General features: G+C 34.8%; 1 protein-coding gene and 1 long non-coding RNA gene across 4 annotated transcripts in view; both read left to right on the top strand.

Annotated features, from left to right (window-relative positions):
* The window catches only part of LOC128172970 (cytoplasmic aconitate hydratase-like), a 30,033-nt gene that overhangs the window by 4,058 nt on the left and 3,722 nt on the right, over positions 1–22,253 (top strand). The window contains exons 2-19 of one of the 3 annotated variants that reach the window (XM_052838709.1): positions 286–384; positions 947–1,115; positions 1,764–1,901; positions 2,584–2,727; positions 3,752–3,821; positions 4,465–4,648; positions 5,334–5,473; positions 14,829–15,000; positions 15,396–15,496; positions 15,947–16,075; positions 16,464–16,611; positions 17,933–18,068; positions 18,477–18,561; positions 18,938–19,094; positions 19,244–19,308; positions 20,063–20,122; positions 20,588–20,692; positions 21,974–22,116. In XM_052838709.1, the coding sequence (XP_052694669.1) occupies positions 286–384; positions 947–1,115; positions 1,764–1,901; positions 2,584–2,727; positions 3,752–3,821; positions 4,465–4,648; positions 5,334–5,473; positions 14,829–15,000; positions 15,396–15,496; positions 15,947–16,075; positions 16,464–16,611; positions 17,933–18,068; positions 18,477–18,561; positions 18,938–19,094; positions 19,244–19,308; positions 20,063–20,122; positions 20,588–20,692; positions 21,974–22,116 (2,245 nt within the window). Of the gene's footprint in view, positions 1–285; positions 385–946; positions 1,116–1,203; positions 1,232–1,763; positions 1,902–2,583; positions 2,728–3,751; positions 3,822–4,464; positions 4,649–5,333; positions 5,474–14,828; positions 15,001–15,395; positions 15,497–15,946; positions 16,076–16,463; positions 16,612–17,932; positions 18,069–18,476; positions 18,562–18,937; positions 19,095–19,243; positions 19,309–20,062; positions 20,123–20,587; positions 20,693–21,973; positions 22,117–22,253 lie in introns of those variants that run through there. The other 2 variants (XM_052838710.1, XM_052838711.1) reach the window with 2 other exon arrangements.
* On the top strand, positions 6,117–9,404 carry LOC128173041 (uncharacterized). Its single transcript, XR_008242398.1, has 5 exons — positions 6,117–6,509; positions 8,103–8,145; positions 8,479–8,547; positions 8,899–8,973; positions 9,226–9,404. It is a non-coding gene; the product is annotated as an uncharacterized LOC128173041 (long non-coding RNA).

The raw sequence follows: 22,253 nt of genomic DNA, 5'->3' as shown, positions 1-22,253 counted from the left end.
GGTTAGAGGGTTCACTACGAATCATTCTGTAAATCATGAGTTGAACCCTTCAGTAGATTTTAAACTTTTTACCTTTCCATGAATTTTAAAAAATTGATTTTTGGTTAAATATTGTAAAATTTGAAAATTCTAAATAGGTGAAAGTATTTAAATTATGATGTACTATTATCCAATATTAATATTGACAGCTAGATGTCCTGTACCACCTTTAGTTTGTGTGTTTTGTCAGCACTGCACACTATACTAAGACCTTATGTTCATGGATACATATTATTTATTTACAAGGATCTTCCAACCCATTTGAGGGCATCAAGAAAACGACGGAGATAGATGGGAAGACCTACAGCTTCTTTAACCTCGCGGAACTAAAGGACGCCAGATATGGTAAGGTTTGAACAGCGGTTCCTGTGTGGACAGGCGAAGCCCTGCATTGCATCATCGTTCTTGATGTATTGCCCCAAAAATTAGATTATTTACTTCATTGTAAATATGCCTTCAGAGAAAATACCAGTCCATAATACTCATTATACTATGTTGACAGTAAAATGATGTCTATCATTTGCATTTCAACTATTAAACATGTTTAAACATATAGATACAGGTTTATCATGGTTATACAGGCATACAGGGTTGTCTCTAAGACCCGGGAGGCAGGGAATTCCCCCACCTATAATGCCTTAATTACCTGGCTATTACTGCATTTCAACACAGTCTAGCTATAAGCAAAACCCCCAGAGCCCCCTTCTTTTTTATTTCTTCCTTCTACTTCAATTTTTAGAGAGAACCCTGGGCATCATATATCTTAATAATACCGCATTTTATGTTTTGTATACCGCAAAGCAATATATAACAAAAATTAAGTTATTTTTCATTTCATTCAGTTCGACATCTGATTCCTAGAAAAGCTGCCTTACTCTATCCAATATTTGTTGTCTTTTAAATGTAGATAAGTTGCCCTACTCTATCCGGGTGGTTCTGGAGTCTGCCATCCGGAACTGTGATGAGTTCCAGGTCCAGAAGAAAGACGTGGAGAACATCCTGAACTGGGAGAAGAACCAGAGTCAGAGTGTGGAGATTCCGTTCAAACCAGCCCGCGTCATCCTACAGGACTTCACGTAAGTTTTCCTACAGGACTTCACGTAAGTCTTCATTGTTTTAACTGGTAGAAGTACCAGGGACAGGGTGTAGTGACTCCAATCAAACAAGCCGGCGTCATCCTACAGGACTTCACGTAAGTCCTAATTAATTTAACTGGGAGAGGTACCAGGGACAGACTGTGGAGATTCTATTCAATCTGGGCCCTGTCATACTACAGGGCTTCACTTCAGGAGGTGGTCATTTGCCTTAAATTGCCTTCCTCACGACATTTAATTTTAAAGTTATGATCATTTATTGGGGTTAATAAGGATGTTGGAACATGCTTTAAATGCTCATTTTTCAACCTCTATCTCATGCAATTGTTTTTTCAAATATGATTGAGTCAGGAAATCAGAATGTGGTAATGGATGAGGGAATTGGAGGCTCCCACTTTAAAAGATGATTTTTAAATCGAGGCACACTATTAAATTGATAGAATATAAAATCTTAACATAAATTTATGCTTGATCTTTACAATTAAAATAAAACAGTCAAATACTTTAATTTGATTTATCATGGTACTGTTGAACTTTTTGAATGAATGAAGATTTTATCATTAAATGAAATTTAAAATCATGTATAAAATGAAATTTAAAATCATATATATGTTGTGTTGTTTCTTGCAGTGGTGTGCCAGCGGTAGTAGATTTCGCTGCCATGAGAGATGCTGTCAAACGACTCGGGGGAGATCCAGAGAAAATCAACCCCATCTGTCCGGCCGACCTGGTGATAGATCACTCTATCCAGGTGGATGTGTCTAGAAGGTAAAGAAGGTGGTCCTTAAAGACTTGTTATAGCACCATGTATTTTGGTGCCATGACACCAGGATTTTTACGGGGTTAGTTCTACATAATCGACACTGTTCTTATGTAACCCTGAATACCACACAGTAGCACACGTGGTAATGAGTGGCTAGTTTATTTTATATAACCCACACTCAGGTTATACGTCAGCAGATTCATTATATATAGACGCTAAAAAACCATCAAAATTAACCTCAGACATTTGATCTAAAGCTTTTGAAACATTTAGGGGAAAATTGAAATATTGAAGGAAGTTTGAAAATATCATTAATTATATCTCATGAACTGAGTATTTGAGTATTTAAGAACATGTTGTGATCAGGTGTATTAATGGAGTCAGATGAATATTCTGCACTTGTCTTCCTTCTACACCATCAGTCATGTGTTTAGTGGGAAAAAATGGAAACCAGTTTCTAAAATGTAAAACTTTCTTGAACAAACAAACAAAAAATAGATTATGATTGATGAATTTTTTTATTCTAAATGCCCACTTTACTCCATTCAGATACACTGTCCTTTTTTTCTCCATTCTTTCATGAGCTTCCTCTGATTTTAACCCTTTTTCCCACTTCTACACGAGACTTGATGGTGCATTAGAAACCCTCCACACACATGTAACCTCTGTCCTGTACTTCTGTTTCAGTATATTGAAATATTCTCCCAACCCTGGAGGAGGTCAAAGTTCAGAGGTTAAGGGGTCACAGAGGTCATCCTGTAACCTGTGCGTTGACCCTCGCTCTCCTATCTCCGATCAAATCTGTCCCTTCCACAAGCGGAAGACGCAGGGGTTGGTAGTCTATTTTGATATATTTGACCACAGGCTTCGCATGCTCAGTTCTCTGCACTTTTGATTTGTTTACATATGTTTTTCTCTGTTTTCTTTGTGTTTTGTGTTTCATTTCAGTTTTGAATTTTTTGATGATTCCTTGTTTTGTCAACTTTAAAAAGAGTACATGTATGATAATATATTGTTAAAAAATTCCTGTAAACATGGCTAAGTAAATCGATTGAAGACTGAAGTTTGAAAGACGAAAAAAAAAAAAACAACTTTAACAAATAAATTTATATTTCTTGCATGTACACATGTTGCTCTCTCTTTGTCTGTCTGTCTATCTGTCTCTCTTTCTCAGCTCAGCTTTCAAGTTAAAAAATATATTTTTTTAAATATTAAATAGGTACCAGTAATGTACACACTTAACATACAAAGCTTGGTTTGTGTTTGGTAAGTGTAGAAAACTGAGTAATGCTAGCGTTTTATACATGATCTGTGATAACTGTTTTTAATTAACATTAATTTCATTTCAGTTTTATTTGTTTTGTATTTGCATGGATTATGGGTAGATTCCTTACAAAGAGTGAATTTTGAACAGTGGGGAAAGTAGTGATCAATGGTTTTGATTATTTTATGAACTGTAACAGGTACTCCACAAATTTCAAAAATACTTTATAGTTAACCAGTAATTCAGGAGCAAATTTAGGAAAAAAGAATTTGAAAATTGTAAAAAGTAAAACGGACATCAAAATTAAATCTACCGCTGAAGGAATGTGGTCATGACTGTCACATTGCTTTTGATGTGAAAATGCAATCTCTACTCAAACCCGCACACTGCCTGAAGCATTTAACTCTGCCTCGACTGAACCCTTTCTTCATTTTTACAAAATCTGAATAGATTATGATATACTCTCTCCTTGTGGTACAGTTTTTCTCTGTATGGTGGAATATAATTGAAAATGTTGTCCTTCCACTACGACACAGCTGCATGACTTGGAATGTTTGTCTATAATTGTACATGTATTTATTGTTATTCCAGTGCTGATGCTCTGGAGCAGAACCAAGAACTGGAGTTTGAGAGGAACAAGGAGAGATTTGTATTCCTTAAGGTACTGTACATTTTGTAATTGATACTGTAAATTCCTAATTAAACGCGAGGAATTAATATCCGCGTAAAATCGCGAGAAGCCCGTCTCGTGAATTCTAAAATCTCGCTTTTAATTTTGGGAGACATGTAATTTACATGAAACTATGATGAAATTTTGGCATTCATGATTTTATGTTCTCCCAATTTGATGGTAAATCGTTGAATCGTGGAATAAAATACTCGCGTAAAATAAGGAATCTACAGTATTATTTCTATTTTAATTCTAGTCTGTAACATGTAAACAATTTATAGACAATATGAGGGAATCATAAAGGATACATATGACTTTGCTATGATATATTGAAAATGTAGTTTTAATTAGAGCTTATTTTGTAATTGCCCCATCAAGATGTACATAGTTTGAGATGAAGTCAATCAAACTTTGATTATTTATAATTGGGCAATAGGCTTGATCAACTCCACTAGGGTCAGGCATCTGTCTCTCTGTCTCACTCTGTCTCTTTTGTTCTCTCTCTCTCTCTCTCTCTTATATTTTACATTCTAACTATTGTATTGGGGGCAGCGGCTGCCCAGAAGAATGTGCTGATCTTTCCTCCTGGGGTCAGGCATCTTTCTTTTTCTCATTTTACACTGTTTTATTATAGTGGGGAGCCACTGCCCTGAAGAACATGCTGATCGTCCCCCCGGGGTCAGGCATAGTCCATCAGGTCAACCTGGAGTACCTGGCGCGGGTCGTCTTCAATGACGGGGGTCTCCTCTACCCCGACAGTCTGGTGGGCACCGACTCTCACACCACCATGATCAATGGACTCGGGGTGGTGGGATGGGGTAAGTACTCAACAAGGATATTTATATCTCAGAGAGAGAGAGAGAGAGAGAGAGAGAGAGAGAGAGAGAGAGAGTGATGATATACTAATATAATGTATTTGATTAATTTGAGATAAGTATTTCATGTTGGTGGTTTGTTTGTCACAGTTTGTGATGGAGAGTGGTACAGCAAAACTCGGTAATAACGAAGTCACTGGGACCTAAGAAATTACTTCGTTATATCCGTAATTCGTTATAACCTATAAGAAATTCATTAAATTTACATAGCTAGGGATCCAAGATGACTTCGCTATATCCATGAATTTGTAATATCCGTGTTCGTACTAAAGAGTTTTACTGTATATATATATATATGGAAAATAATACAGTAAAACAGGGTTATGTTGATTTTCATTTCCGTGACTTTCTTACATGTTGTAAACGACGGATATAATGAATTATCCTTATAACGAATTAAAATCGCCTGACCCTTGCACTTCATTATAAGCGTGTTTGTATTGTAAGAGAAGGAAATGTAACCATTCATCTGTCATATAATGCATTTGAAAACAATTTTTTTTGTTACATCATTATTACCACTGTTAGGTATTTTACGTTTATTAATTTTTCTGCTATATAAATAAGATTTACATTGAACACTGGGTATTTTACATATATCATGTGAGTTATCCCTCTTGCTATGTAGGTGTAGGTGGTATCGAGGCTGAGGCAGTGATGCTGGGTCAGGCTATCTCCATGGTGCTGCCGGAGGTCGTAGGTTACAAACTGACCGGGAAGGTCGACCAACTGGTGACCTCTACAGATGTCGTCCTCACCGTAACCAAGGTAACCCCCTAGCTGTTTGTTAATTGGATGCCTAACTGTTCCGTTTGAAATATTATAGTTAGAGGCTACAAGCTAGTGGATACTTGTTGTAACCTGGGGAAAATTTATTTCTGTAAAAATTAAGCATAATATTTATATATGCCATATGATTTTTTCATTTTTTGGTGGTGAATGTTTTATTTTTCATTACAAAAAGGTAGATTTATTTCTTGCAATTTCAGAATTAATGAAGGATGATTTAAGTACATTTTAATTTAAATTCTTCTGTTTGAGATGCTGCTGTGACATAAGAAAAAAATTAGCACCCCACTGAAAACAATTAAGTTGTACAGAATACTGTAGATTCCTTTAATTATTTTTTAGATGTATTTTATTAAATGTAAGGAATTAATATCTGCATAAAATCAAGTGAAACACAATTTGTAGATTTTAATATCTCTATTTTACTTTTGGGAACAGATGTTAACTGAAAAAAAAAATTAAAATTTGGTGTTCTGGATTTTCAGTTGTACTCAGTCACAGCTACGGTACTCTATATCACATGTATAAAGTTGATGGCTTTTTAGCTCACCTGAGCTGAAAGCTCAAGTGAGCTATTCTGATCACATTTTGTCCGTCGTCCGTCTGTCCGTCTGTCCGTCCGTCCGTGTTTACGAGAGTGCATGTATTGGGTTCTTTTTATACTTAATTGGTACTAATTGGGTACTTTTTTCTTATTGGGTATACCCAAGAGGAAGTGTCGCTTAATCTACTTAAAATGCCTTAATTGGGTACATGAAAGTTAGTACCCAACAAAACTTGGACACTGCGACTTGTCCAATAAAGTGTCTGAAAAAGTTGCTTCTATGGACGCACCATGTATTCACTTCTATATCATACTTTCGGAACACTAAATTTTGCTAAGCTGCGGTCATAGTAACTCCCGAGAGTTCCGAAAAGCAACCTCCGTTAATCTTGTTCTTTCAAGCGTTTGATGTCACACACAACAACAATGGCGTCTGCAAGGCATAGTGAGCACGAGGTCAAGATCCAAAAAGTAAGTTTCTTGATTTATTCACACTTTAAAAATAAGTCTTGCTTTGATACATTTTGTCAAACATAAGGATATTTTACTTTATTAATCAATTTTGAACTACATTCGGATAATTATAGTAATAAAAGGACTTATGTGTATTTCGAATTTCCTCTGTCTTGATCGTCTTAACATACATTGAATAGCGGATGCCCTTTTTATTGAAAGTAAATTCAATTCAAAACCACCATTGTCCTAGCCTCTGTTTTTTGCAAAGTTAAACCCGAACTTGCTGGACTTCACGCACGAGTGACCTGAGACAATAGACAATACAGTTAAACACTATAGAGAGGCCCAAGCTGAGGGGGTATACACAGCTGTCCTGTTAAATTGGTGATTTGACACCTAATTACTGATGCAATAATTTGATAAATAACAACTGTATTATCTCTTTGAAATTAGTAGGCTAATTGTACAAGTTAGATTAACACTGAGACATCGTAGGGTTATCTAAAAAATAGAATTAACACAAAAGAATATATTTTATGGAGATAATTTGAAATTTCAACACCGAGGCATCTAAAACCATGATTTGACTAAAGAAACATTTTAATAAAAAACTAGATGTGAAGTTTTCCTATTCTTTTCTAAGCTTTTAAGCTATCGTCAGATTAACCAGAATTTTCTCTGTTTCCCAAAAAACGTAACTACACTTCTTGAAGAATGCAGAAACTTAATTCATAATAAAAGATTGCAATATTGTTTTGCAGATTTTAATGCCACTTGATTTTTAAAAAGCCTAAAATAACAATTTCAATATCCAAATTTCTGTGGTAAAAAGGGTTTAATAATTTTGCCATCAGTTGTCTACTTATTTTCTTTTGATTGAAAAGTGGACAGGCATAGTCTACACTCATGCTATGCCTGTCTACTTCTCAAAAGAGAATATTGTCTACATTATACATGTCCTATGATTCATTACTGGATACAGATGTGTTCAAGTTTACATATAGCCTAAATGAAATAAAGAATTTTTAATGCATTATACTTTAAAACTAGTCAGACTGTTCTAAGGGATGAAAATAAATGTAAATCAATTTAAGAGAGAAAAAAAATGAAAAAAAAATATTGAATAACACTTAATATGTGAATGCAAAAGCAAATCATTTTTTGTACAATAATATTGTTTCATTACAGATCTTGAGGTCACATTTGATTACGATGCAAAATTTTCCTTAAAATACGCTTGTTTCCAAGGATTAATGATTTATAATATTACCGCAAAAAAAGGTGCCTCTTTCAAGGTGTTATAATATTTACCGCAGAGAAAAGTGCCCTTTTCACCATTATTTAACATGCCCTTTTCAAATCCTAGATTTAACACTATACCAGGCTATATATTAAAAACTATATTATTTATGAAAGTGAGAAATCGTAAATGTGGATTATAAATTTTTATACTATGCTAACATCTTGTATATTTTTGACGATGAATACATTGTTGGGTAGAATAATATTAATAAATCGCTTGTCCAATTTTTTTGTTGGATATCGTGAATCAGTAAGTCCATTAAAAGTATAAATATAGAGATATATTTGCATTTTTATTATGCACAGGTGGATCAACTACCAAGAGAACAAAAGATGTGCTAATTTTAAGGTAAGAGCATATAATGATACGTGCCACATTAAATATTTTACTTTCTGTAGTAAATTGAAGGTATAGAACATGGCGGTAGCGTGTTGTGAGGACCAAGCTGCTATGATTGTTGGTATCTTACACTTGTAAATTCATGTGTATTTGTGTGTTTGCATTTTAAACTCTAGATTAAATGGCCATAAAGAAACAAGAAGTTTGGTTTCTATGGTTAGAACACTGACAGGTGTACATCAAATAAATAGTGAATGTAACCTTGGCTTGAATTTAAGCAGAAGCATGACACAATGATCAAGCCTTATGAAATTTTTTTTAATCGATTTCCTTGTATTTCAGGAGATGCTGTAGCTCTTCTCCTGGATGGGGGTGTTTGGTGGCCAGGAGCATGTTCCTTGACGGAAAAAAGTAAGTGTATGTAATATTTTTTGTGCTTTTTTTCTTTTCTTAGAAACATCTTAATGCATGTTATCTTCAAGTGAAAAGCACATTAATTTGCTATTTCAAAAATTTTGAGAAATGGATTCCTGTATTTAATTTTCTCAATATTTCAGTGTGAATGCAGACAAAGGATAAAAATTGTAATGAACATTTTTTTACTGCTTCCTTGTTTACACCATCATAATTATATTCCTTTGATGAACAGTTAGATGTAAACCGTTTGTTGTAAAGGTGTTTGAAAATTTGGTTTCTGGAATTTGATAAATTGGGAAAAAAGCACTTTTCAGTTGCAATTAATTGAATAAAACTTTCTTGTAGTGATAGAAGAAGAAGACATACAGGAAGATGAATAAGAGGATACATCACTTCGAGGAAAGAAAACCTCCTAATCTAGTAAATATTTTTTTTCTTCATATCATACCACATGACTGATTTGAGTTAATCTATTATTTCAATTAACTTTTCTAATTTCAAACTCCATCCAAGCAGGATATTATCAGTCAAACTTTGTGTGCAAAGTAATTAATTGTAAATGAGGCCAAGTGTGTGTTTCAGTCCTTGTTAAGATATGATTTGAGTTATTTTATTTTCTATCTTTATTTAATTAACATATTTTATGTGACGTACAAATTTGTTTCATTGCAGCATGAATGAAATGGACGGAGGCTGAACTGGAGGAGGTTAAGGAATATTTCAGAGAATGTCTGATCTCGAACACCACTCCAGGAAGAATAACTTGCAATATGTGGATAGAGGAAAGCAGAGCTAATATAATAAGCTATGGGAAACTCTAAAGAAGAAAGTGTGGAGTCTGCCCCCCCCCCCCCCCCCCCAAAAAAAAAAAAAATAAAAAATAAAACCACCTTGACAGTTTTTGGATCTAAAACCTACAGCAAAACTTAATAATGTAAGGATGTTTGTTTTCATCTTCCTCCTTGCTCTTATTACAGTGAATTTTTATTTTTTTAGTTTTGAGACAATTTTTTTTCATTTTCATCACTGTTTACCATACTTTTCACTGAAATTGAATCAATTGTAATTTCTTTTATTGTGAGAAAGACATGCATTGTATCTTTTTAGAAAGGATGTAATCAGTTTGAGAATGTTATCATTCAAAAGTACATTTTCATTTTATTGGACATTTGATGAGAATTTTGTTTGATCAAGTCAAATTATTGCAAGATTGCAATTTATTTAGCAGTATGGTAGTATAAAATTATTTGTAGTATTTTCATGGATTTTCTTCATTTGATGAGAACTTCTTTTATTAAAGGACTGATTGCCAATTTTTGTAACTAAGGACTTGATTTATTTAAGACACCGTTTGCCCTTTGTCATAAATATATCTTTGTATCAAAGCCTAGATTATTATCTTTCTGTGTTTTGAAGATAAAAACAAAAGAAAGTTGACACCTCTTAGTTTGGTAATTACATATACTTTGTGGTAGATGAATTGAAGGTTTGTGGACAAAATATTTTCATTATATTGCTTGAATTTTCTTGAACTGTGGCCATGTTGCAATTATTTAAGATCCATGCTTAGAAAAATTGTTAATTGCTAAATTGTCATTTGCATAACAGCCAGGTAGTTGCAAAATGATGGTACATGTACCTTGACCTATCATAAATTGATATTTGTAAAGGTTTCTAGACCAGATATGTAGTGTTCAAAAAATATTTGAACTATTTATTTAATGCTTATAATGCTTATGAATGCCAATTTTTTTTTGAAAAATAAAAACGAAATGTTAAAATCTCGTGAGATTTGCTTCTTGTGATTCAATGTGGTTATAAATTCCTCGTATTTAATTAGGAATCTTCAGTACAAAACAAGGGCTATATAAATGCCCTCTACTGATTGGGTTGTATTCTAATGCAGGAGAACAGATATTGAAGAAAAATGCCGACAGATGTTCCAAATATCTGTTAAGTTATATATCAGTTAAGGAAGATAGGTAACAAAGAGGATTTGGAGAGCCAGGTGTCCAGATCTTGTTGGGTTGTATTTCAATTAGAGAAAAATAGGTTACCTAGAGGATTTGGACCGTGTCCAATTCTTGTTGAGTTGTATTATAGTTAAGGAAGGAAGGTAACCAAGAGGATTTGGACAGGTGTCCAACTTTTAGTGGGTTATATTCCAGTAAAGGAAGAAAGGTAACCAAGAGGATTTGGACAAGTGTCCAACTTTTATTGGGTTGTATTCTAGTATTAAAGGAAGAAAGGTAACCAAGAGGATTTGGACAAGTGTCCGACTTTTGTTGGGTTATATTCCAGTAAAGGAAGAAAGGTAACCAAGAAGATTTGGACAAGTGTCCAACTTTTATTGGGTTGTATTCTAGTAAAGGAAGAAAGGTAACCAAGAAGATTTGGACAAGTGTCCAACTTTTATTGGGTTGTATTCTAGTAAAGGAAGAAAGGTAACCAAGAAGATTTGGACAAGTGTCCAACTTTTATTGGGTTGTATTCTAGTAAAGGAAGAAAGGTAACCAAGAAGATTTGGACAGGTGTCCGACTTTTGTTGGGTTATATTCCAGTAAAGGAAGAAAGGTAACCAAGAAGATTTAGACAGGTGTCCAACTTTTATTTGGTTGTATTCCAGTAAAGGAAGAAAAAGTAACCAAGAGGATTTGGACAGGTTTCTTATTTCTATTGGTTTGTATTCCATTGAAGGAAGACAGGTAACCAAGAGGATTTGGACAGGTGTCCGATTTTCATTGGGTCGTATTCCAGTTAAGAAAGAAAGATAGCCAGGAGGATTTGGACAGGTGTCCAATATTTATTAGGTTGCATTCCATTTAAGGAAAATAAGTAATCAAGAAGAGTTGGACAGGTTTCTAATTCTTGTTGGGTTGTATTTACATTGATAGGATACAGGTAACCAAGAGAAGCTGGACAGGAGTAGAATACCTGTTGGCTACTTGTTTGTATCAAATATGAATGGGACTTTATCATAAGACTTGCTTTGTTTTCTTGTAATGAATAACATGCTTTTCAGTAGGAAGCACTTTAAGGTAAATTGTAGAAGGAAATAATATTTTTTTATCTTAGCAAAACAACTTCACAAAAAAATAGTTTGCCTCACACAAAACATTTGCAGTTTTGTCACAATATACCTACAAACAATAAAACAAGCATTAATTTGGAATGAATAAAGAAAAATAAAAAATAAATTCAATAAATGTGGACACTTAAATATATTTACCCAATTAGATTAAAACAGTTACAACCCAAAAACTACACTCTCGTATGTACGCCTTTTTCATATCCAATAAGCAATATCCAACAGAACTTGGACTTGACGAACCCAATAAATAGCCTAATGTGTGTCCGTCCGTCTGTCCGTCTGTCCGTCTGTAAACTTTTTACATTTTGCACTTCTTCTCTAAAACTGCTTATCCAATTTCAACCAAATTTGGCACAAAGCATCCTTATGGAAGGGCGAATATAAATTGCAAAAATTAAAGTCCGATCTGTATTCAAAGCGGAGAAAACCTTGAAACTGTAGAAAAAGGGGGGTGCATTTTTAAAAATCTTCTTCTCAAGAACTACCGAGGCAAATTCAACGTAGTTTAGCATAAATTATCCTTATGGGAAGGAAAATATAAATTGCAAAAATTAAGTGGTAATTTTGTTTCAAATCGAAGTTATTACGAAAATAATAATAAAGGAAAGGCGTATTTCAATCGGGCTCGGCATCCGGTAAAATGGGTAGGCAAGACTTGGCCTAGACAAAACAAAAGATTGGCAGTTATTAATCTGCCAATCTCATTAAAATTTCAGGATATTTGATGGACTAGTATATTTGTATTCGCTGTAGATATTGCTGCAAAATAATGGGTATTTGGAATTGACAATTGCCGATCTGCCCTGGCATTTATTTTGCCACGGCCCGGGTTTGCATTACCCATTTTACCAAGACTCGTACTCCATACTTCTAAAACGAGGTTCTTTGTTTAAAGCAGCCATGACATTATACGAAAAAGGGTCGATCTGACTATGAATTTGCTTGTTGTGCAACAGTTAGCGTATGAAGGGAAGTTTTGAAACATGAAAAATATATTGGTGCCGATTTTGTGAAGTAAATTGAGGCTAAATATTTCAATGCGTTGACAGTTTTCACACATGACGTTGGTGTTAGCTTGTTCTGATTTTCGTTTCGTTTTCATTATTTATGCTTTGTAACCTGGAAACTATCGTCTGTATTTCGTGATTTTTCGTATCAAATCAATCAGAGACTTCGGTAAATCAAACAGTTACGTTAACTGTTTACCTGCGCATATTAAGCAAAGTCTGATGTAGGGGTACTGAAATACAATTCATTCTATCGGTAATTCGGCATTATCTTTTGCGTAATGGTAGATTAATGCTATAGGTTTTGTTGAGATGCTCGGCATTTTCTCTAGTTTATTCAGTTTAAATAGAGTTTAATATCGCTTACGGAAATATGTAGGTATATCCATGTATATATATATGATTCATTTCGAAAAAATAAATTGTTTTCTTTATTTGTTATACATGTAGTGCATGTTGTTTACAATTTCTATTTACTAACCATATTTGAGTGTTAAGCTTCGAATTATAAGCAAGATACAGAGATTTGCTCACAATTCTATGTTTGTACACAGATCTTAAAAGCTAAAGATTAAAAAAGTATAAAAAATAGTCAATATTTATTACGAAAATTTTCAAAATCTGTTCTTCCAGAAACCCACTTATTGAATTGTAAACTTAACCTTTTTAGCTCACCTGAGGATGGGACCACAATGGGGGGTCGAAGTTTAACATGAATATATAGAGTAACTCTTAAGAAATCTTCTTCTCAGAAACTAATCGGCCAGGAAAGCTGAAACTTGTGTGGAAGCATCTTCAGGTAGTGTAGATTCAAAGATGTGAAAATCATGACCCCTGGGGGTAGGGTGGGGCCACAATGGAGGGTCGAAGTTTAACATAAGAATATAAAAAGTAAATCTTTAAAAATCTTCTTCTCAGAAACTAATCGGCCAGGAAAGCTGACACTTGTGTGGATGCATCCTTAGGTAGTGAAGATTCAAATTTGTGAAAATCATGACCCCCGAGGGTAGGGAGGGGCCACAATAGGGGATCGACGTTTTACATAGGAATATATACAGTAAATCTTTAAAAATCTTCTTCTCAGAAAATAATCAGACAGGAAAGCTGAGACTTGTGTGGATGCATCCTCAGGTAGTGTACATTTTAAAGTTGTGAAAATCATGACCCCCGGGGGTAGGGTGGGGCCACAATGGGGGATCAAAGTTTAACATAGGAATATATACAGTAAATCTTTAAAAATCTTCTTCTCAGAAACTAATTCGCCGGCAAAGCTGGAACTTGTGTGGAAGCATCCTCAGGTAGTGTAGATTCAAAGTTGTGAAAATCATGACCCCTGGGGGTAGGTTGGGGCCACAATGGGGGATCGAAGTTTAACATGTGATTATATACAGTAAATCTTCTTCTCAGAAACTAATTAGCCAGGAAAGCTAAAACTTGTGTGGAAGCATACTCAGGTAGTGTAGATTCAAATTTGTGAAAATCATGACCCCTGGGGGTAGGTTTGGGCCACAATGGGAGGTCAATGTTTTACATATGAATAAACAGAGTTATTCTTTAAAAATCTTCTTCTCAGAAACTAATCAGCCAGGAAAGCTGAAACTTGTGTGAAAGCATCCTCAGGTAGTGTAGATTCAAAGTTGTGAAAATAATGATCCCCAGGGGTAGGGTGGGGCCACAATGGGGGGGTCAAAGTTTAACAAAGGAATATATAGGGTAAATCTTTAAAAATCTTCTCAAAAACTAATCAGCCAGATGATTCTTTATACATGTAATTGTTAAGACTTTGGCCCCAGGACAATTCTTTGGCCTCACGAGAAGGTTCAGAGTTTGATGTACGTTTATATCCCATATATAAACTATTGTTAGGGATCTTTTTTAGATCTGCAATACTCAACATATGATATGACTATAAAATCATCCTGTTAGAAAAGGGACTAATGATTATAAACATAAGAATATCCAGGGGAAAATGGATCTAATTTATACAGGATTTACATGAATTATTGTACATTGTCCAGATAGTTTGTATTATAACTCCATTGAGCTGATTTTATCATACCTCTTGTTCCTCAGGTGAGCGATGTGGCCCATGGGCCTCTTGTTCTCTCTATGTTCGGTAGCACCTGTTTTATCATTATTTTGTGAATGAGCTAACATTACTAACTGTCTTATTGTAGCACCTGCGACAGATCGGGGTGGTGGGGAAGTTTGTGGAGTTTTTCGGCCCGGGGGTTTCCCAACTCTCCATCGCTGACCGGGCCACCATTTCCAATATGTGCCCCGAGTATGGAGCCACTGTTGGGTTCTTCCCTGTGGACGAGAAAAGTCTGGAGTACCTCCGACAAACAGGTGAGTACTGCTTGGTATTTTGGGGCTCAAGAAATATGTACAGCCAAATTATATAGGATCAATAAAATCTGGAATTTTGCTAATGCATTTTGAAGAATGAATGCCCTTTTTAATGATATAATATAATATATTATGATAAAATTGTTTAATAAGAATTTATGAATATTGTATATCATAAAATGCAAAATAAACATTTGTTTAAAAGTACTTTCAATTTTAATTTAAAGTAAATCAGAACGATAAAGGTTATGAGATAGTTTTAATGTCTTTTAACTCCTTCTTGAGAAATCATGAATTGATTTTATCAAATAAAAATAAAATATAGTAATATGGTATTTACAGAATATTCTATTTTCTGCATTGAGAGACAATTTATGAATTTTGTTTTGCTGCAGGACGATCAGAGGAAAGGATAAAGTTTGTGGAAAAATTCTTGAGGGAAATTCGACTGTTCAGAAACTACAACGATCCCCAGGAGGATCCAGTGTTTTCCCAGGTATAGGGTGTTGATTCTTAACTTGGGCTCCAAAACATTTTCAGTTTGGTTTCAATGTGTTCCACCATAGTATTTTTAATATGGATTGACTTGCCAGTTTAAAATTTAAAACAAAACTATGAAATAAGTGGTAATAAAATAATTCTGCTTGTAGATTTTTTTTTTCAAAAAATTTTTGCCAGAGAAAATCTTTGTTTTATCTATCAAATATCAATAGAAAAATGTTCAAAGGGTTTTCAACAATTGTAAAATTTAATATGCAATAAAAATGACAGATCACATTAAATAAATCTAAATTGCATAGTTTGGTCTTGTTATGGCAACTTCTTTTGTTTTGTTAGCAAAAGCTTTATCATACTAAAATGGAAACAATTTGTTTTGAAGGTTTTTCACTCTTTAGAAAAAGAGATAGGAATAGTGTTTCAGTAATGAGCCTCCTTAATTCTGTAGGTGGTAGAGCTGGACCTCAGTACGGTCACTTCCTGCTGCTCAGGACCCAAGCGTCCGCACGACAAAGTCCCCGTGTCTGAGATGAAGGTGGACTTCAACACCTGTCTCAACAACAAGATAGGGTTCAAGGTGAGATACATCTCAACAAGGTAGGGTTTAAGGTGAGATACATCTCAACAAGATAGGGTTCAAGGTAAGATATCTCAACAAGGTAGGGCTCAAGGTGAGATATATCTCAACAACATAACAGGGTTCAAGGTTAAGATATATCTCAACAACAAGATAAGGTTTAAGGTGAGATATCTCTCAACAAGGTAGGGTTCAAGGTGATATTAATCTCAACAAGAGAGGGTTCAAGGTAAGATATATCTCAGCAACATGATAGGGTTCAAGGTGGTATATCTCAACAACAAGATGAGACTTCTCAGTTTGCGTTGTATGAGTTTCAAGACATTTCTAACCTCAGTATCAAAGTATGATATGAAATACATGTACTAGTAACGGTGTCTCTTTACAGGGCTTTGCCATCCCCCCCGACAAACAATCGACCAAGGTCCCCATCGTCTTCGACAACCAGGAGTATGTCCTGTCACATGGTTCCGTCGTCATAGCAGCCATCACAAGCTGTACCAACACCAGTAATCCCAGCGTCATGCTTGGAGCAGGTCAGTACACAGGGGCCACTACTCCAGTACTCGCAGTTCATGCTGTCAGTACACAGGGGCCACTACTCATGTACTTATGGTTTATGTGGTCAGAAATATTATTGCAGCAGTAAATACATGAAACAAGAAGTATACATATACATATATAGTCGGAAATCTATTGAGCATTAGAAGCATAATGCTACCATATTTTACTTTGATGTAACACAATATGAAAGCATGGTCATGTTTTGCTTATGCTATGAGAGCATGGTGAATCTAATTAACGAGGCCGAGTACAGAATGAGTACGCACGCTTTCGCGCAGCGTTTCATTTGTATTGTGACATCATCTTGTTGCTTGGTTGACGCCATGGCGTGATAGTTTCTACTGCAGATATTCAGCGAAAATTGTTGAAAATATCTCGTTTGATGCGTAAAAATAATGTTATATTGTGAAATAAACATAAATGTCTCGAAGTATAAGCTATATTTGGGCTCGGGTCGAAAACGTGAAGAGGGTTCAGCAAGCCTAGCCCTCTGTCCCGTTTTCTTAACCCGCCTAAATATAGCTTAATTCATATATTTCAAGAAAATAACCATGTATTTTATATTAATGACCCTTAATATGTGATGTTATTATATTTTTTTATTACTTAAATATGTCTGAATGTTTTAATAATACTATAGAGATCATCTTTTCCGCCTTTGTCAAATAAAAAATAGCCATTATCTGACTAATCTGGGAAATTGGGCATACAAAAATCAACTTTGATAAGACCCCTGGAACAAACCAGGAGGTAAAAGGTTTTTTTTATTTGACCATTTGATGCCTTTTAGCAATAACTTTAATATGTAGAACAGAAAAAGAAATCCCTAGGGCAGAAGTTTTGAAAAAATGTAAAAAAAAAAATAGGCAAAATTGATACATTTCAAGCAAAATCCCATAGGGTCCTATGTTAATGATTAACAAACTTTGAGATGACCCCCTAAACAAACAGTGTGGTAAATGTCTTATTTTTTAATCGTAAAATAATAATTATATCAGTAGAAATTCATGTAAAGAGTTTCATCCAAAAATCTAGCCTGGGCAGAACAAATTAGACCTGGCCTCGTTAAAGTCAGAATGATACAGTCTGTTTCAGCTTTGATTAGCAATGATATAAAATTCCATAGGCATGGGTTGTTTGTGCAGATTTTACCAGAAATATGGTGTAAAAATAAAAAAAATATTTATGTTGCTTATTTGATATTTAGAAAATATGTCCAAAAAAGTTGCAAGATGTAGTTTGCATTATGGATTTGTTTTATAGTTGTAATTTGCATATTTTGTGACTCTGCAGGTGTATTGGCTAAGAAGGCAGTGGAGGCGGGGCTAAGTGTCAAACCTTACATCAAGACCAGCCTCTCCCCGGGGAGTGGAGTGGTCACTTACTACCTCAGAGACAGCGGGGTCACCCCTTACCTAGAGAAACTAGGGTAGGTAGTCACAGTTATGAAAAAAACTCTAGATTTAATCATTAAAACCAGAATGAGATACTGATAGCGATTTATGTGTAGCTGACTTTGATGGTATACTTGTGGTTTGATCATTGTGTTCATGGCTATATGAATTACATATCATTCAGTGGTCCCCTATATCTATAGCTTGCTTTGTATTAATACTTGCTGTAAATTTCTGTGATAAATTTGAATGTGGGTTTAGGCTGTATCATAATGTGATGCTATCTATAGGCTGTGTATATTTGAAATAACTAATTGGTGTTGGTTTCTATGACAGGTTTTGCATCATGTGTTAGTCTGTATGAACTACATATCATACACTGGCCCTTTATCTATAGCCTGTATTTTGTATTTATGACTAATTAATGCTATTTTCTTTGATAGATTTGACATTGTGGGTTACGGCTGTATGACCTGCATTGGAAACAGTGGACCTTTACCAGAACCTGTCTCAGAAGCCATAGAGAAGGTAAACACTACAAGCACTACAGCAGATTCATGTTCACTTCTTGTGTAATTTTTGAGGTTATTCAGTGCAGTGTAACAGTCATTTTATAACATTACATGTATAATCAGAACCTCAGGAATATGTTTCCCCTTACTTGTAATAGTAACGTTGAATACTTCTGTTTTTCTCTGCGTCATTTTCAAATTTTCTCAAGAAATACTGTAATACAAGTGAGGACTTGTGTAATTTCACTTTTAAGAGGTGACTAAGTTGAATTTGTATTGTGACTTTGTACAATTTAGATAGTACATTAGTTTTATTTTTTTTGGACCTGAGAAATGCAGTTAAACTATTAAGGACATGCACAGTAACATACTACTTTCACTTTCATTTTCAGGGTGACCTTGTTGCTTGTGGGGTCTTGTCTGGTAACCGTAACTTTGAGGGTCGTATCCACCCCCTGACACGGGCCAACTACCTGGCCTCTCCCCCCCTCGTCATCGCGTATGCCCTCGCTGGAACCGTCCTGATCGACTTTGAGAAAGACCCACTGGGTAAGTGGGGATAGCTAGATTTTCTTTAACATTTATGTTTGTAAAGCAAGTTTAATTTCTGAAATTTCCTACCCGTTCTATAAATGAAATTACAGATAAAAGGTTAATGAACATGACAATCTATGTATAAGTATTACATTGTCTTCCAGGTACGAACCCCGAGGGTAAGCCAGTTTACCTGAGGGACATCTGGCCGACACGGGAGGAGATTCAGGTACAGCCTCCTCTTCTTATCAACTTTCAGAAAATAGATGATGCCGCAAATACATTGTAGTCTTTACTTTAAGATGGTCATTTTTATTGATGACCTTGAAAAGAAGAGCTCTAAATGTATATGTATGCTGTAGGAACAGATTCAAATTTAAAAGTTTGGAATATTTCTTCACTAAAAGATGGTTTATGATTAATAATATCATACCTTTAAGGTAGATGTAATGGGTAATTTGTTTACCACCAACATCCTGTAAGAGATATTTCTCAGCTAGTTCATATATGCACGAATACATGTGCTGGTGCATGAGACGAAGCTCGCTGATTAAAATGAGTTGATATTTCATTTTAATACTTCTGACTCAAATTGTTAATTGATTGTAAATTTTTTAACACATTAAAATAATTAGTGTTCATTTTAATATTATTGTAATGGGATAAAAATTGAACTCTAATTATTGTAATGTGATAAAAAATTTACAATTATTGGAAAAAAAAACCATTTTAAAATGTTGCTCAATATGCACTGTGCTACTAAGCTTGAAAAAGCTTGAAAAACAATGTTGATATAAACAAATTGTCGAGGCAGTTAACATACTGTCATAGGTTGTAAAAGTCATGTAGTGTGTCAGGACCCTTAATGAGCTGGTAATACATTGATAAGCATGTGATAAATTAACATTCATTATTTTTGTCGTTCATTAATTTGGTTGTAAGTTCTTTTGTAAAACACAGCCCTGGTTTTTATCGTTGTGCAGGCTGTAGAGAAGGAGATTGTGGTCCCCGCCATGTTTACAGACGTCTACTCCAGGATCCAGGTCAGCCATTATATCATTGTAGCAACAAATCGGTAAAAGCAAATTTACGTGAAATAAAAAATGATAATTATTTCCACATTGATACTGCAAAGGAAACAGGCTTACTTTTGCTTCACACAACAGGGGTGGGTGAGAGGAAGATGAATTGTACAGTGTAAATTAGGGTAAATTAGGGAAATATCAAAGAAAATATATTAAAACCGCAGATATAAATGGGGGGGGGGGGGGTAGGGACAGACTCACAAAAAGTGTTAAAACTTGCATGTGACAGAAAAAAGTATTCTGTAAAGTGTAAAAATTGAAAATTTTATTTCTGATCTTGGTTTTATAAGCCTTGGTTTTTATCTATGTTAACAGCAAGTCAATGAGTGCTAGAAAGTGCTTGTATGTGAGAAAAGTAATATTTTGTGTTTTCATAATGAAAATGTACTTATTTCATATTTATTTATGTTTTTCTTTTCACAGCAAGGCAACAAGCGCTGGAACTCGCTGGTGGCGCCGGAGGGACAGCTGTACCCCTGGGACGACAAGTCAACCTACATCAAGTCTCCCCCCTTCTTTGAGAAAATGGTGAGGACCGACATGTGTAAAAAGTTATTGGGTACCAAAGTCAAAAATCTGATGTGTATGATTCTTGATTTCCAATGCTGAATGAAGTTCAACACTATATAAATAGTGCCTGTTTGGGAGGGTAACAGTTGAAATTGACACCCCGAGAAAACCATTGTCAACCGACGCGAAGCGGAGGTTGACAATGGTTTTCGAGGGGTGTCAATTTCAACTGTTATCCTCCCAAACAGGCACTATTTATTTTGTTATACTGAATGTCTTTTTTAAAATTTTTAAGAAAATTTTACTGCTTTTAAATAGGAATAACGTGAATTCTACAGCGAACCGTACGCGCATAATTTTCGCGCATGTAACATTTTTTATTGTTATACTTTCATGTTAAATACTGATATCTGATTGGTTAAGACGCAGTTCATAATCCTTTCTATTACCCTCAGCGTTAGCAACGCACTTAGCAACGGGTAACATTAAAAAATGTTACATGCGCGAAAATTATGCGCTTACGGTTCGCTGTAGAATTCACGTTATTCCTATATAAAAGCAGTAAAATTTTCTTAAAAATTAAGACATTCAGTATAACAAAATAAATAGTGCCTGTTTGGGAGGATAACAGTTGAAATTGACACCCCTCGAAAACCATTGTCAACCTCCGCTTCGCGTCGGTTGACATTGGTTTTCTCGGGATGTCAATTTCAACTGTTACCCTCCCAAACAGGCACTATTTATATAATGTTACCTGTTGCCAAGTGCGTTGCTAACGCTGAGGGTAATAGTAAATATTATTAACTGCGTCTTAACCAATCAGATTTCAGTATTTAACATGAAAGTATAACAAATAAAAATATCACCTTTTGAAAAATTACTTTTTACACAAGCATATTTCATGAATTGCAGTTACTGTATTATTTTCTTTTTATTGATTTACAGTTTTAAAATGAATTTATTAAAATTTACTGTGTATTAAGTTGTGTAATTTCATTCATGCTCTGGAATACTCCAGATGATAAAGCGTATTTTTTTTTTACCGGTACCTTATTTGGACCAGCTAAACTGTGTACTTATGCATGAGATTATAGATAAATATACTGCTTACTGTAAATATTTCTCAAAAGAATTCCTGAGTTTGAATGGATTGATGTGGCATTCCTCCAGCTTTATCATTTAACTGTTTTATGATGTTGAACCCCTCTGGCTTTATCATTTAACTGTTGAATAATGTGAAACCTCTCTGGCTTTACCATGTAAATGTTGAATAAATTGGAACTGCTCTTGCTTTTTCAGGGTAAAGATGTGTCCAAACCAGAGAGCATCAAGGATGCCCACGTCCTGTTGAACCTGGGGGACTCTGTGACCACAGACCACATATCCCCCGCGGGGAGTATCGCTAGGAATAGCCCCGCAGCTCGTTACCTAGGCAACAGAGGGTAAGTCCCAGTCTGATAATATATATATATATATATGCTGATTAAAAATTGTGGGGATGGATTATTTCTCTGTACAGATAGATAAAAATGTTAGATATATGACTGATCATCAACATTTTGAGATTCAAATTTTTTTT

This window comes from Crassostrea angulata, chromosome 2 (genome assembly GCF_025612915.1).
Source record: "Crassostrea angulata isolate pt1a10 chromosome 2, ASM2561291v2, whole genome shotgun sequence".
Taxonomy (NCBI): domain Eukaryota; kingdom Metazoa; phylum Mollusca; class Bivalvia; order Ostreida; family Ostreidae; genus Magallana; species Magallana angulata.
The sequence above is the reverse complement of the archived record's forward strand: the minus strand, read 5'-3'. Positions and strand labels throughout refer to the sequence as shown.